We start from the raw sequence: 15310 nt of genomic DNA, 5'->3' as shown, positions 1-15310 counted from the left end.
ACAGTTTTGACAGCGGTGCGAAAGAAAAGAGGTTAAAATCAACGTCATCAGGTGTTAAATCCCAACAAATACTTGTCTTAAGAAATTCACTAAAAATGGTAATCTATAAAATCTGATTTTTCGTCAAGACTTTTTTCATTAAAACAAGAAAACTTACGTATTTTTTCCTTTTTTACTGTTCAGTATGGTTCCTTATGTTCTGCTATATTCCTTTTATTCCTACTCCTATGTTCCTATTATTCCTTGAGAAATTTCTAATTTTCCTTTATGGATACTCTCAAGCGCGATTTTGTTTTTTGAGACTCTAAAAAGCAAGCTGTGATTAAAATATCCAGAAATAGTCCCACTAGACTGAAACAAATGTAAAAAGTCAATTGAGGAAAAATTACTTCTAATGAGAGAAAAAACCCCCATAGAGATTAATGATAAGTCAGTGGTATTGAGGATGGCAACTTTGAAAGACATAGCATTCTGAACCCTTCTTGGGGGAGTAATAATAGAAGAAAGTTTAATGCCAATTTCGCTTTGGATTGATACCCCTTTTTTGCACTAAGACTGTAACAACTACCAAATTCAGAAAACATTCTAATAACTTCAAATCATACTGCATGTTTCTTTTAATCAATTATAAATGATTAATCAAAAAATATTCCAGGAAACAGTCTATCTCCAGACAAGTTCAATTTTAAGGTGTAAACCAAAACTGAAGATATATAAACTGAGATAGTGTATAAACGACAATCATAGTAATTATCGCCTTCTAACAATATAGAAATTAGGGTTTTTTTAAATCTGATCAAAGTAGAAAAATGAATGCGGAACAAATAATTCTAGGAAGAAGGAAGATTTAGTGCAGATGTTGTGTTTTTTTTTTCTAGGTCTGCTATTTTCGTATAGTTTTCCTTGCTTAATTATTGTTCTCCTTCTCCAGTGCTAGCAGGCCACTGGAACATTGCAAAGGGTTTATTAAAGTTCATTTCAAAGTTAATGTTTATACCTAATATCTTCTTTTTTATATATAAGTTTACTTTGATAGCACAACGAGTTAAGTTCTATATGGCATGAAAACTTCAATTTCTTGGGTGAGAAAGGGAAGAGGGGGCACCTTCTTTAAAGGCGCTACTGTCAATTTGAGCTGCTAAATCAAGTTATTTGGACAAGTCCACCATCAACTTCGTTAATTTCATACAATCAACTCCGTCACTTGCACCCAAATCTAAACCACACTTCAAACAACTGAATTGAAAATCACCAACCTCTCCAACTTCAGAGGTGCAAACTGATCCTCAACCGCATTACATTCGTTTAGTGGCTTAAATTGATAGGTGCGTCTTTGCAGAAGGGGACTTCCCTCAAATTATAGTCTTTGTACCATATACAACTTTACTCTTGTGTAATCAAAGCGAATTTATATATAAAAAAAGTGATTAGATTTAAATATTACCTTTGAAATAAGTCTTTAATAATCTCTTGGTGAGATGATCTTTCATACTTTGAAAGGTGCCAGATGTTTTAGTTATACTGATCATTAGTTCTTATTTCTGAATGACAACATAAGGAAATATCAGTTTCCATGTGTAAAGTACAAATTAAAGTGTATCAAGTATTTCCTGAGCTGCGCAAAATAAAAATTAAAAATCCAAAGTAAAAGTTGGTATTTATTTTGTGTTTTTTATGTTTTTTCTTTTGCCTCAGCTTTCAAATTTATTTTGCCAATGTGTTATTATTTGAAAACTCAATTTTTTTAAACACAAATTAAGCCCTTATTTTTTTAGGAATATAAATCTGTTATCTCTTTAAATTCAGGATAAATTTATGACGGTATGATTTGAGTTAACAGCATCTTTTTATTACCAGCTGAAGAGGCCGAAGAAGCTACTGATTTGGCAGAAAACCCATATGCAGTTAACGAGGAGCTCAATCTTGAAGATCCAAAGAAAACATTGCGAGGTTGGTTCGAAAGGGAAGGGTATGAACTGGAATACGATGTCAATGAAAAGGCTCCTGGACATTACATTTGTCGGGTAACGTAAGTAAGACCTGATCTATAAACCAGCTTGGCGTTGACCCTCCTGTCAGCTTTGCAAATTTTTGAAGGTAAAATAAGACAAATGCAAATATTACGGTAAAATGGAGGAATTTGTAAAAAAAAAAAAAAAAGTCGAGAAAAAAGTTAGTGGGAAAAAGCTAGATCCTACCCCCTATCAAAGGAAGGAGAAAGAGGTATAGAATGGAGTAAGAGAGAAAAGGCTTACAGAGATGAGGGAGGAAGAGACCATAGCCTCAATAAAGACCCGAGGTCTTTCTTTCTAGCCTAACCTTTAGTACCTCTTCTCCTTCCTTTGATAGGGGTAGGATCTAGCTTTTTCTCTCTAACTTTTTTTTGACTATTTTTTTTCACAAATTCCTTCATTTTACCGTAATATTTGCATTTGTGTTATTTTCCCTATTATATTTACTTATACAAAAGCATATATGAGTCGTATTTGTGTCACACATCAGGGAGAATGTTGACAGGCGATAATTCAACAGAATATGATTGGTATAGTGGGGTGTAAAAATAGAGTGAAACTGACATAGAACAAAGACAAGATAAACTAGAATTTTGCTTTTAAACTTCATCAGACTTGATCTCAGACAGTTAAGCAGTGATTAACCATGCATGGGCGGAACCGGAATGGTTTTTGAAAAATGAATAAATTCAAAAATGAATGTTATTCAATCATGGTTGTGCTGTGCGCCGTACCTTTGTAAAGGTAGAGTGCAGTCCATAGTAACTAAAAATTTAAAATGGGCTTTGAAAAAAACTGTCTAGTGAGGAAGAATTTCCATTAGAAGCTGATTACATTAAGATACGTTTGCAAGATGAAGTGAAAATTTGGGGATCAAAAAATACAATTTTACCTTACTATTGTCATCACTTTAGCCTCATAAAGCAAGTTAAGATTTTAGTTGCAATGCTATTATGAAACCAATTTAATCCGTTTTTTTGACACATTGAATAGTAACGACTTGCTGAGTTTGACGACAGGATTTTTCAAACATGAAAGTTTTGAATTTCGATTTTGAAGAATAAAAAGTTTTGAGATCCTGGTATCAAATATGAAACTGCTAAAAAAGAAAGACAAAAGAACGTTAAACACTTGTTGTTTAAAATCTCTGTATCAACTGTACTTACTCAGATGGTTGCTGAATCTGTCATTATATTCTAAACTACAGGGAGTAAAATATTATAGGAGAATAGACCCCAGCTTTTGTGCCCAATAACCGAAGAATTTTAGAAAGTTAAAACGAAATAGGACTTATTAACACTGATTTTGATTCACTTGGTGGGAGTGGAGAATAGCTTAAAATTCACTTTCTAACCCGTTTGCACCTATGTTCTCAGGCATGGATAGGTGACCGTAATTGCAAAAAGACTTATAGCTTTTTGAAGTGTTTCAGTTAAAGTACATTTGAATTTTAAATTTATGATTTATGGGATGTTTTATTAATTAATCTGATTTATTAATCTTATTACTATGATAATTTATAGTATTTTAAATATTATTATATTATTTATTATATTGTATATAATATTTATTATAATTTATTAAACTGATTTTTCATTTAGTCTTCCAGTCGATAACAATGAAGGTCGCCAGCTAGTAGCTGAAGCGTCGCATAAAGGCAAGAAAAAAGAAGTTGTCTTACAGTGCGCCCTTGAAGCGTGTAAGATCCTGGATAATTTAGGTCTTCTTCGACAGGCAAAACATGGTAAGTGTTTTCTTTATGTCGCTATTATTTAAGTCATAGCATTAGAGTACAATCCCATGATTTTATTAAGAACATGCATTTATTCTCTGACTGCATATTCTGCTGCCTCTAATACACTGTCTGAGTCAGCTTAGGAATGTCACTTATTTACTACTTTCTAAGAAAAAAGTAATTTTTTTTGTTTTCTTAATGTTCTTCCTTCTTTTCTTTTTTTCATTGTTCTGTTTATTTCCGATTTATTGTCTTTTTTTAGTTTTATTTATTTTAATTGTATCTTTTTTCATTGTACCATCTCTGTGGGCCATGTTGAAAGGTTTTTTGGAAATGTTTACAGCAAATACTGCCTCTATATAGAACCATAGAAATGTCACTTATTTGCTATTTTCTAAAAAAATGTAGTTTTTTTGTCTTCTTAGTGTTTTTTCTTCTTTTCTTATTTTTCGTTGTTCTGTTTATTTCCGATTTATTGTCTTTTTTTAGTTTTATTTATTTTAATTGTATCTTTTTTTATTGTATCATCTCTGTGGGCCATGTTGAAAGCTTTTTTTGGAAATGTTTACAGCAAATACCACCTCTATATAGAACCATAGAAATATCACTTATTTGCTATTTTCTAAAAAAAAAAATTAATTTTTTTTGTCTTATTAGTGTTTTTTCTTCTTTTCGTTTTTTATTGTTCTGTTTATTTTCGATTTATTGGAGGAATACGGAGGAAATATGATGGTATATTTTTCAAACTCTTTTTGGTTGTAAATAAACTTTGGACTCTTGGATCAGGTGTTTATAAAGAGCTTGGATATGTCTTCTTTTAGTCAGAAAGTTATGCTTTATTTCACTGCTTTGCATTCTATGGTTTTAACTTAAATCATTCTATCTTTTATCTTAATCTGAAAATCAAAACCTTCTTTCAGTACTGAGACTAGACCCCGGCGCCGCGCCGGCGGATCGACCCCACCCCGCCGACGAGAGGCCCGGTCGAACGCCGCTGAAGTGTCGTAACGCCGCCGGCAGAGGCGGCGGCGTTCGGTCGACTTTAAATTAATTTTGCGGCAATTCTCTATTGCGTCAACCGCAAAGTCGGAGCTTTTTCTTCTCGTGTGGTTTAGTATTTCGATTTTCCTGATTACAAATCAAGCAGGGCTTGCAATATTTCCGAATTTTTGGGTATTACCCCGAAAAAAAATTGGTTCCCCAAATCCCCGAAAATCACGCAATCACGGTGTCACCCCTAGCGATTTATCACCAGTGACTTTCCCATCCATATATTACTTTGCATACCATAATTCTTCACTACTCTCTTGTTCATTAATTTTCGTCTCTTTTGTTACTTTGCATAAAAACCAGACAGATGCAATATGCAATTGCAAATATTACAATATACACAGTTCTTAATATGTTGACAAAAAAAAGTATCGTCTTTATGAAATGAGTTAAAATCACTTCGAATGCAGTTTCCCAATCGCTATTTCTTACATCATTCGTAGTCAAGAATTTTATTTTCAAGTTGAATAGAATCATAGAATGCATTCACTACTATACAGCTTCAGCCTTCAGTTGCATTTTGAAATTGACAGCCGGCAGATTGTTTCTACAGCTGAATTGTAAGTTTGCAGATTTTTTTTTTTTTTTTTGCTGTATTTAGATAAGATTTTCTTAATGTTTAATACTCAATTCTTGAACGCCTGATAGAAAATACAATCTTGTTTTTGAAACATGTTTGCTCCCCCCCCCCCCCTCTCTTCCAAAAAAAACCTTCTATTGAGACAAAATTTAGCTATAGACTAAGCTAAGTTCAAGGTTAGGGAATTAAAGATCGAACCAGATGTTACCCCCAAAATATGATTCATTAATAAATAGTAAATTATTGCTTATAGGGGGGATAGAGGGCCATCATTTTCAAATGATAATTGTTTTTGAAAGCAGGGATGCCAAAAAGATAAATATTTTTTTCATTTAAAGTGGAGACAGAAGAAAATGATATCAAATTCCCTGGGAAACCATTGAAATATTTTGATAGACCCAGGCCCCCCCAGTAGGGCTTGTTCATTGTCTTGCGTATTTTGCGATTTCTCATAGGCTACTGGCCTACTTTGGGTTTTGTGTGTGCTCCCTTTTAACTAGATTCTTTGGATCTTATAGAATGCCACGGCGAATCTATGACTCAGTTTTCCAATAATTTGAGGTATATCTTAATAATTTCGACATTTTTGTTGTTGTCTTTGTACCCCTTTACTCATTCCCTCAATTTTTTTTCAAGGAACACTAAGCTGTTTATTGTTATTTTGCGTGTTTGTTTGAACCATGTAGTGACCTAGTTAATTATTAAGTAAATTATTTTTCTAATGAAAGCTGAGACGGTATCCTATCAAGGTGGTATCCAGAGGGGGGGGGGGGGAGGCATTACATTTAAATAATAATATCTCGAAATTTTTTTATTGAAAGCAGGGATCTCAAAAAGTTATTTTTTTTAAATTTAAAGCAGAGACGGCATCCTATCAAGGTGGTATCCAGAGGGGGGGGGTAGTGAGCTATCATATTTAAATGATAATACCTCAATTTATTTATTTTTTTTTGAATAAAGGGGTGTCAACAAGTTAATAATTTTTTTTTTATTTAAAGCAGAGACGATATCCTATCAAGATGGTATACAGAGGGGGGGGGGATAGGGATTTATTATATTTAAGTGATAGTACCTTGATTTTTTTTTTTTTTTTGGAAAGCAGGGATGCCAAAAAGTTGAAAAGTTGACAAAAATTAACAAGATTTTCGTGAGCTATACTTGATACAGCACTTGCATGGGTTTATTGTCCAAAGGGAAAGGGACATCTGCGTCCAACCCGTTTTTTTCTTATTGATGAAACGGGTTTACTTTGAAAACATTCATTCATATGTACCAGGCAGATTCACACTAAAACGAATTGGTTTGACGAAAGCGATATCGACATCCCCACCTAAGGTTGCGCTCGATTCATAATGGCTCCTTTGGTCCAGCGCCCAAGTTGCATTAAAGGGCCAGGTCATAATAAAAGCTTTAAATTTGGGAGGCTCAAGGAGGAGTCTTTGACAGTCTTATGACCTCAGGGTACTAATATGTTGCAACGTTCTTACGTATCTAACTACAGTGGTTTAAAAAAGTCGGTCACGCCAAAAATGGTGACTAAAAATCCGCACAAATATAACAAATGTAACATTTGGAATGTTAAAACACTTTTTTCAAAGCTTTGAAGAAAAGCAAAAAAGGCTGAATACCCCTAACTACGCTTGAAAGTTATTTTAAAAAGAAACTCTTTGGAGATTTCCATGGAAATGACCATAGCAGAAACTTTGAACCTGGGTGGGGATTAAAGAGGAGTCTTTGAGCATTTTGACCTAAGCTGACTTATTGTGGCGACTTTCTTAAATTTGGTAATTTTTGTGAGCATTTGGAAATAAAAGCTTAAACTCAATAACTGATACTAAGTCTCGTAACATTTTTCTTGGATTAAAAGTGACGAACTAGGATGAAAATCTCTACATCTTTCTGGAGCCACTTCAGTCTGCATATTATTTCATTTAATTACATTTAAAACGGATGAGCTTTTCATGTTTTACCTAAGAAAATAGCTGGCACTTCATTTTTCTTCATACCGATTAAACCATTAAGTGTTTTTTGTTTCATTGTAATTGAAGTGTTCTCATGTGAAGTGTTCATCATGTATTTTTCAATTTGATAAATTTACTCCTTTCAGATGCAGTTTATAATGTGACTGATAATAGATATTTATCAGTTTATAATTTGGAATGCATCCCCGAAACAAAAAATGACTAATATTCAAAACAGCAGCCAAAATTACTAAAAAAGCAGCAGTTCAGCTTTGGCCTACGTGACATATATTCTATAAAGAAAACAAAAAAAACTTTAAAATGTATTTTTTTTTAAGATTTTATTAAAAACCATTTTTTAATAAAATACGGATTTTTAGGAAACCAAAAGAGCAAAAAAAAAAAAAAAAAAAACAATCAATATCGAAGTCGCCCATTTAAACTCTTTTAAAGGTGACAAAATAAATAAATGTAAGGGGGATCATAAGAAAATTAAGCTTCTAGGTTCAAAGTTATATTCAAAGTTTTTACCCAGATAAATGACGAATTTTAGGATATAGTATTAGAAGTTTTGTATGCAGTAACACTTGATGAAAAAAACTACTAATTTTGATAATTATTTATGTTAAGAATACATAGCTAATAGATACTTTAACTATTCGTATTAAGCAAGGGTTCTGAAACGCCACAGCCATTTTGTCTCTACCAGAGTTCTACTTCTCTTGATGAATAACAAAGAAGACCAGTTTCCAGCCAGCAACTTGTAAATTTTTGAACTCATGAATAGGCTCGAATCTGTTGTAAATTTAAGCTGTGATTTGAGAAAGACTGATGAAAACATTAATGTTTGCAGTCAACATTGATCGCGCCGAAGGCGCGCCGCCGACATCTTACCGGTGGCGCGGCGTGGCGCGCTGTTTTTGGCCCCGCCGCCACCGGTCTTCCCTCATCGGCGCGGCGCCGGGGTCTAACTGAGACATTTATCGTATTGCGTACTTGGAGGTTTGCTGCTATTAAAACTAAGGGTATTAAGGCGAAAAATTTGGAACGTATTGAAACTGTATGGAACTAAATCGAAACACACTATGGTCTTTTTTCATTATGAGTCAATTGTTATTCTTGGTCTGTGTAGTTTTCACTTATATTTTTAGGAAGCTCTTGAAAGTCACTTTTAGCCTGTCAACCTGTCTAGCTAAAAAAGAAAAAATAAGTTGTATATCGCACAAAGGCTTTCAAAAGTTATTCCATTTATGTTTTAATTTTTTTTTCTTATTTTTTACTGTCCTCATATAAAATTCTAACTTCCTTATCTACAGAATTTTTCTTTTTTAATTCTTATTTTTCTTATTTTTTTCTTATTTTTTAACTGTCCTCATATAGAATTCTAACTTCCTTATCTACACAATTTTTCTTTTTTAATTCTTATTTTTCTTTTTTTTTTCCTTATTTTTTACTGTCCTCATATATAATTCTAACTTCCTTATCTACAGGATTTTCCTTTTTGAATTCTTATTTTTTACCGTCCTCGTATATAATTCTAACTTCCTTATCTACAGAATTTTTCTTTTTTAACTCTTATTTTTCTTATATATTTTTCTTATTTTTTACCGTCCTCATATAAAATTCTAACTTCATTATCTACAGAATTTTTCTTTTTTAATTCTTATTTTTCTTATTTTTTTCTTATTTTTTTCTTGTTTTTTACTGTCCTCATATATAATTCTAACTTCCTTATCTACAGAATTTTTCTTTTTTAATTCTTATTTTTCTTATTTTTTTCCCTTATTTTTTACTGTCCTCATATATAATTCTAACTTCCTTATCTACAGAATTTTTTTTTTTAATTCTTATTTTTCTTATTTTTTACTGTCCTCATATAAAATTCTAACTTCATTATCTACAGAATTTTTCTTTTTTAATTCTTATTTTTCTTATTTTTTTCTTATTTTTTTCTTTTTTTTTACTGTCCTCATATATAATTCTAACTTCCTTATCTACAGAATTTTTCTTTTTTAATTCCTATTTTTCTTATTTTTTACTGTCATCATATATAATTCTAACTTCCTTATCTACAGAATTTTCCTTTTTTAATTCTTATTTTTTACAGTCCTCATATATAATTCTAACTTCCTTATCTACAGAATTTTTCTTTTTTAATTCTTATTTTTCTTATTTGTTTTCTTATTTTTTACTGTCCTTATATAAAATTCTAACTTCATTATCTACAGAATTTTTCTTTTTTAATTCTTATTTTTCTTATTTTTTTCTTATTTTTTACTGTCCTCATATATAATTCTAACTTCCTTATCTACAGAATTTTTCTTTTTTAATTCCTATTTTTCTTATTTTTTACCGTCCTTATATATAATTCTAACTTCCTTATTTACAGAATTTTTCTTTTTTAATTCTTATTTTTCTTATTTTTTTTTCTTATTTTTTGCTATTCTCATATATAATTGTAACTTCCTTATCTACAGAATTTTTCATTTTTAATTCTTATTTTTCTTTTTTTTACCGTCCTCATATATAATTCTAACTTCCTTATCTACAGAATTTTTCTTTTTTAATTCTTATTTTTCTTATTTTTTTCTTATTTTTTACTGTCCTCATATATAATTCTAACTTCCTTATCTACAGAATTTTTCTTTTTTAATTCTTATTTTTCTTATTTTTTACTGTCATCATATATAATTCTAACTTCCTTATCTACAGAATTTTCTTTTTTAATTCTTATTTTTTACAGTCCTCATATATAATTCTAACTTCTTTATCTGCAGAAGATTTCTTTTTTAATTCTTATTTTTCTTATTTTTTTCTTAGTTTTTACTGTCCTCATATATAATTCTAACTTCCTTATATACATAATTTTCTTTTTTAATTATTATTTTTCCTTTATTTTCTTTATTTTTTACTGTCCTCATATATAATTCTAACTTTCTTATCTACAGAAGGAAACCCTTCTCCCGCTGGTTGTGTCGATTCACAAAATTCGGGAGGGGGTGGGGGATGAAATGTATGTTTCAATATGGGATAGGGCAGTTTTTGTGTTTTTTTCAGTTTTCCAATGGAAATACCAAAAAAGGGTACTTGTATGATAAAGCCCCGTACCGCTCAAGTTGCTCATTCATAAACGCTTTGCAGAACCGTTTTTTTTTTGTTTTTTTTGTTAGTTTCTTTCGACTTAGCGTGAGACAAGACAAAGAAAAGTGACAGAATAGATGGAAAATATATAATTCGGGCTATAAATTTTCACATTAGGAGGGTTGGGGTAAAGTACTGGCCAGTGTAAAGTTAGAAAACAATTTTACTACATAATATACAGATACAAAATAATTGTACCTAACACATTAGGCATGCAGAGCCGCTCTACTTTACCCTCCCCCCCCCCCCTTCCCCCTAATTTGCAAATATATAGCCCAAATTTGTTTCTAATTTATTATATTTTTTTATCATATTTAGGTATATTTTATTAAGATTGAGCGTCAGAAAAACATATTAGAAGAATATTAGGTAGTGGATATATCATATAAGTACCCAAAAAAAATATTTTTCAAAACCTAGGAGGAGGGGACATATGGTATGTGTCCTCCAATTGACCCCACTGCTTCTTCCACTATTTGTATTCTGTTAAAATGAAGTTGATGAGTTCATTTGTGATGAATTTATGATTAATCCAGACGTGATACTATTCCGTTAGGTAATATACGGTTGATATTGTAGAAAGTCGAGCGAAACGGGAGAAATACCGAGAAGAGGAGGACTTTTACTCATCAGACGAGGATTCTTTTCTTGACAGGACAGGTGAACTGGAAATGAAAAGGCGGAAGAGAATGTTAGAAGCTGGGAAATTAGAAGAAATAGTAGAAACATTTGAATCTCTTGTAAGTATAAGTAAATCATTTTATTTTATTTAGTTGCTTAGCTACGACCTCTGTGGTGTTTCTTTAAAAATGAACAAGAGGGGAATTGAACCAAAGAAGAAAGGGTAGGATAAGAAAATAAAAGGGATCAAAGAAGACAGAAAAGGGACTAAAAGAGAGTACTTCTCATATCTGGTAAAAAGGGGAAAAGAACGTTCTCGGTCTACGTAGAGGGCACAACTTATTATTAGCCGAGTTTGCAAAATATCTGTTTGTTTTCGTCTTGTTGTATTTATGGCGTTGTTAAATAAATTTGTTCTTATAAATGTGTTGAAAGTGATGAATGATACTATCTAGTCTCAAACCATTTTATTATGACAAATGGTAATGAGAAGAAAATAGTAACGTCAGGTATTCTCTGTGGTTTACCAGTCAGCCTTGATACGGTATAGGTAAGAAAGAACCAGAGCAATGAATATGTTATAAAAACAAGCAGAACTGTATAATGCAGCATCAATAATTTCTATGTTACTGAATTGCTTCCTACAGTTTTAAGGTGACAAACAATAAAGCTTTCGTGACTAATACTCTAGAAAAAAAAAATCTAAATTTTTAAAAAATTAACTTTTTTTATCCGCAACTCTTCAAAAGCCAAGTAACGGACATATTCGCACAGTAAATACAGTTAGAAATAAAGTTTTCTTATATTAAAATCCCGATGCTGATTCTGGAAATTCTCCAATTTCGAAGCGAAAAGCCGCACAGTCACTAGGGATGCATTCCAGATACTAATTATCTTTAATTGTAATTAATTATTTGTTATTATTTTAATTCAAAAATTGCTCAATCTCATCCCATATGTCCTCAATGGGCAAAATATGTTTGCTTTTAGTTTTTTTGTGCTTATAATTTGAAAAATTTCCGCAATTGTTCTATTATTTGGTGTTCTGGAAAGAATATAATTATAATTAATTAATTAAATGATAATTGTCTTTTGGAATGCTGGCTAGTTCTTAGATTTTCTTTCAGCACTTTTGATTGAGGCCATGTGGCACCTTAAGGGATAACTTTATCCTGCCAATTATAAACTTTAGTGGGTTTGGCCAAACTATTTAGAATTGATTGGGTGATCTAGTCATAAACTTGAAGGGCTTGGATAGTAAATGAACGGTAGAAAACTTAAAGTTGACTCCTAATTACATGGAAAACTTGGGAAAACCTCTACATTTTTCTCAATTTGTGATGGAGATTGAGATATTCAGTGTTAATGAAACTTGGGTCATCAGAAAGCAGGAATTTTTTTTTTCGATTAAGCAGAGCAGAATTTCCTTTATAGTTTAGGAAAGTGTAGTCCCTAAAAGTGTTCTAGCATATATGCAAATTCTAAAAATTAGCTAAAACGCAATGTCATTTGATGATTTTGGCAGCTTTGAGAGCTCCCTGTGATACTACTTGCTTTGAAAATTTGACAGATTTCATAGTCTAGCCACATATTCTTAGTAGCTCTCGGTGATGACCAGTCCTCAGGAAGAATTCGTTAATGGGCCCTTTGTCTTTGAGATGGTCGGCCGACAAGACAGGATGACTTAGACTCCGAGAATGATTTTAAAGTACCAATTGGCCTTGTTTGGTAAAATATGAGCTTTTGGAAAGCTGCTGAAGTTTGCAAAAATTCTTTGGCTGTCGACAGAGCATTATTTTTTTTCTGATCCGTAGCCTACTATTTATCTTATTGTACAAAGACTCATTACAAAAAAGACTAAAAATATTTTGAAAGATTTATCCAAATTGAACTCTGTTTGAAGAAATAGCAAAATAAAAATGAGACGTTAATTTAAAAAAGAAAGAACTGATTTGTCAATTGCTAATTTGTGTTACAACTAAATATCAGACAGAGTAGGAGTCACTGAAAAGTCTTGTCAGGCTCTCGTTTTCTGGGTAGAACATTTAGCATAGAAACAATTATCCAATTAATTTTATCTGGGAAAATAACCCTGTAGTGGCACAGTGGATTGATTTCTGCTGGGCAATACAGGGCCCGGGACTGAACACAGCAGCCACATGGCTTTGAATTACATAGAAATTATGCATTAGCATCTCCAAAACAAGAAGAAGAAGAACGGTTTTACTGTTCAAACAAGAAGAAGAAAAGACAAAAAGAAATCGTTTTCAGATTTAATTTTCTAATAGTTTTTTATGTTCAAATTTCAAGCAAAGAGTTTTTTCTAGACAGAGAAGCATGGTGAAGTTCTAGCGGAGATTGATTCAATTGGAAAACAGCTTGGAGCTGCTGCGGCACATGAACGAGAAAGAAAAAAGCTCGAGGAAGAGAGTCAAGATTCTTTAGACGCTTACATGACATCTCTTAAATCAACCCCCGTTTTTGATAAATCCACTGTTGCCAAATTGAAGGTATAGCTACTGATTTTGCTTCTTTACGGTATTCTTGCTTTCTCTGTAATGTAGCAAGGAATACATGTTTTTCCTTGTGCTAATTGTAAGAAACAGGGACAATTTTTTTCTCTTTAGTCTAGTAACATGTGTGTAGTTTTTTTTTTCTGATATCGGTGCATCAACACAAATGAAAACATGGGTGAACCAAATTTTTCGCTATTGAATGAGTTTGTGATTCTTATATGACTATGCCGATTTTTATAATCTGCTTAGTCGCTCACACAGTACGTTGTTTTGTTGTCTTCTTTTTTTTACATATTGATTACCTTAACTTGAAAAAAAGTATAAATGCCAGAAAATCTTCCCTAATGTGACTTTTTAGGATAAATTAAAAGCTTATGAAGATGCATTCTAGTGACCCCAGTTTTGCGTAAATGTCTTTGAGCTCTTAAAAATTAAACGGAATAAACCACAGGAGAATTTTCAGATACGCTGCTGTTACTGGTAGGAAAAACATGACCACATCTTTAAAAAACCGTTTCGGTTTTGAGCGAATTGGAGTAAATTGCAATTATCACCCTTTTCTTGGGAGGCGACACCTTGAAATGATTAATACCAATCATCTTAAGATCCCTAAAAAAAAAAAAACACTGTAGACTTTGTTTAATAGGTCTTTCTTTATTAGAGTGAATTTCATGTCCTTGCGTAGCAAAACATTGACCTGGTACCCTAGTAACTTAATAATAATCAAATTTAGAAAATCAGAAGGCCTTTTTTAGAACATATTACGTATTTGGAATATACAATGACAAAACGCAAGTTTTGTTTCGAGAAACTCAATCTTTGAATAATAATTTTTCAATTTTCCAGGGAAAAAAATTAGCAAGCGAATTGCCTTTACTAGAAACTTTAATATAAACTAATTTCACACACCAGCTAATCAAATTGGAGTAAGGGAAGGCTGATGTATATATACTTCAACGGATTCTCCACCGTATTGGCGGCGAAATGTTTTTTAGCATACTATATACGCCAAATAACGCTATTTCAAGCGAACCCCATACGCCTTCTCTTCGACTCACCGTTTCATATATTGATGCTACTTCTACTAACAACTCACGACAGTATCAAGCCGCCTGAGGCCAACACAGCTACGCACGCTCCTCTTCCATCCTAATCTATTTAAAGCCTCCCTCTTTACACCCTCCCAAGAAGTCCCCATTTCCCTTAAATCTTTTTTTACGACATCCTCCCACCCCAATAAACATTAATATATATATATATATATATATATATATATATATATATATATATATATATATATATATATATATATATATATATATATATATATATATATATATATATATATATATATATATATATATATATATATATATATATATATATATATATATATATATATATATATATATATATATATATATATATATATATATATATATATATATATATATATATATATATATATATATATATATATATATATATATATATATATATATATATATATATATGTATATGTATATATATAACATCGGTGAGTGGTAGTGTAATGTTATTATTAGATGTTTTTAGGAATTAAAAATAGGTTTCGAAGTCTCGAGTTGGTTTCAAAGGCATTTCGAGAAAGTCTCTGCCAGAGAAATACGTGTTCCAGGGTAAATTGGACCGCTTATGGCAGATCAAATGAGAGG

At 31.7% G+C, this 15310-nt stretch overlaps 1 protein-coding gene across 2 annotated transcripts in view; it reads left to right on the top strand.

Annotated features, from left to right (window-relative positions):
• Positions 1-15310, top strand: part of LOC148956298 (kanadaptin) — a 504001-nt gene that overhangs the window by 33786 nt on the left and 454905 nt on the right. For both annotated transcript variants that reach the window (XM_089094865.1, XM_089094856.1), the window contains exons 3-6: positions 1858-2029; positions 3614-3756; positions 11059-11219; positions 13428-13610. In XM_089094865.1, the coding sequence (XP_088950991.1) occupies positions 1858-2029; positions 3614-3756; positions 11059-11219; positions 13428-13610 (659 nt within the window). The remainder of the gene's footprint in view (positions 1-1857; positions 2030-3613; positions 3757-11058; positions 11220-13427; positions 13611-15310) is intronic.

The sequence above is a fragment of the Artemia sp. Qi Xiang Cuo genome, chromosome 1, assembly GCF_049724085.1.
Source record: "Artemia sp. Qi Xiang Cuo chromosome 1, ASM4972408v1, whole genome shotgun sequence".
Taxonomy (NCBI): domain Eukaryota; kingdom Metazoa; phylum Arthropoda; class Branchiopoda; order Anostraca; family Artemiidae; genus Artemia; species Artemia sp. Qi Xiang Cuo.
The sequence above is the reverse complement of the archived record's forward strand: the minus strand, read 5'-3'. Positions and strand labels throughout refer to the sequence as shown.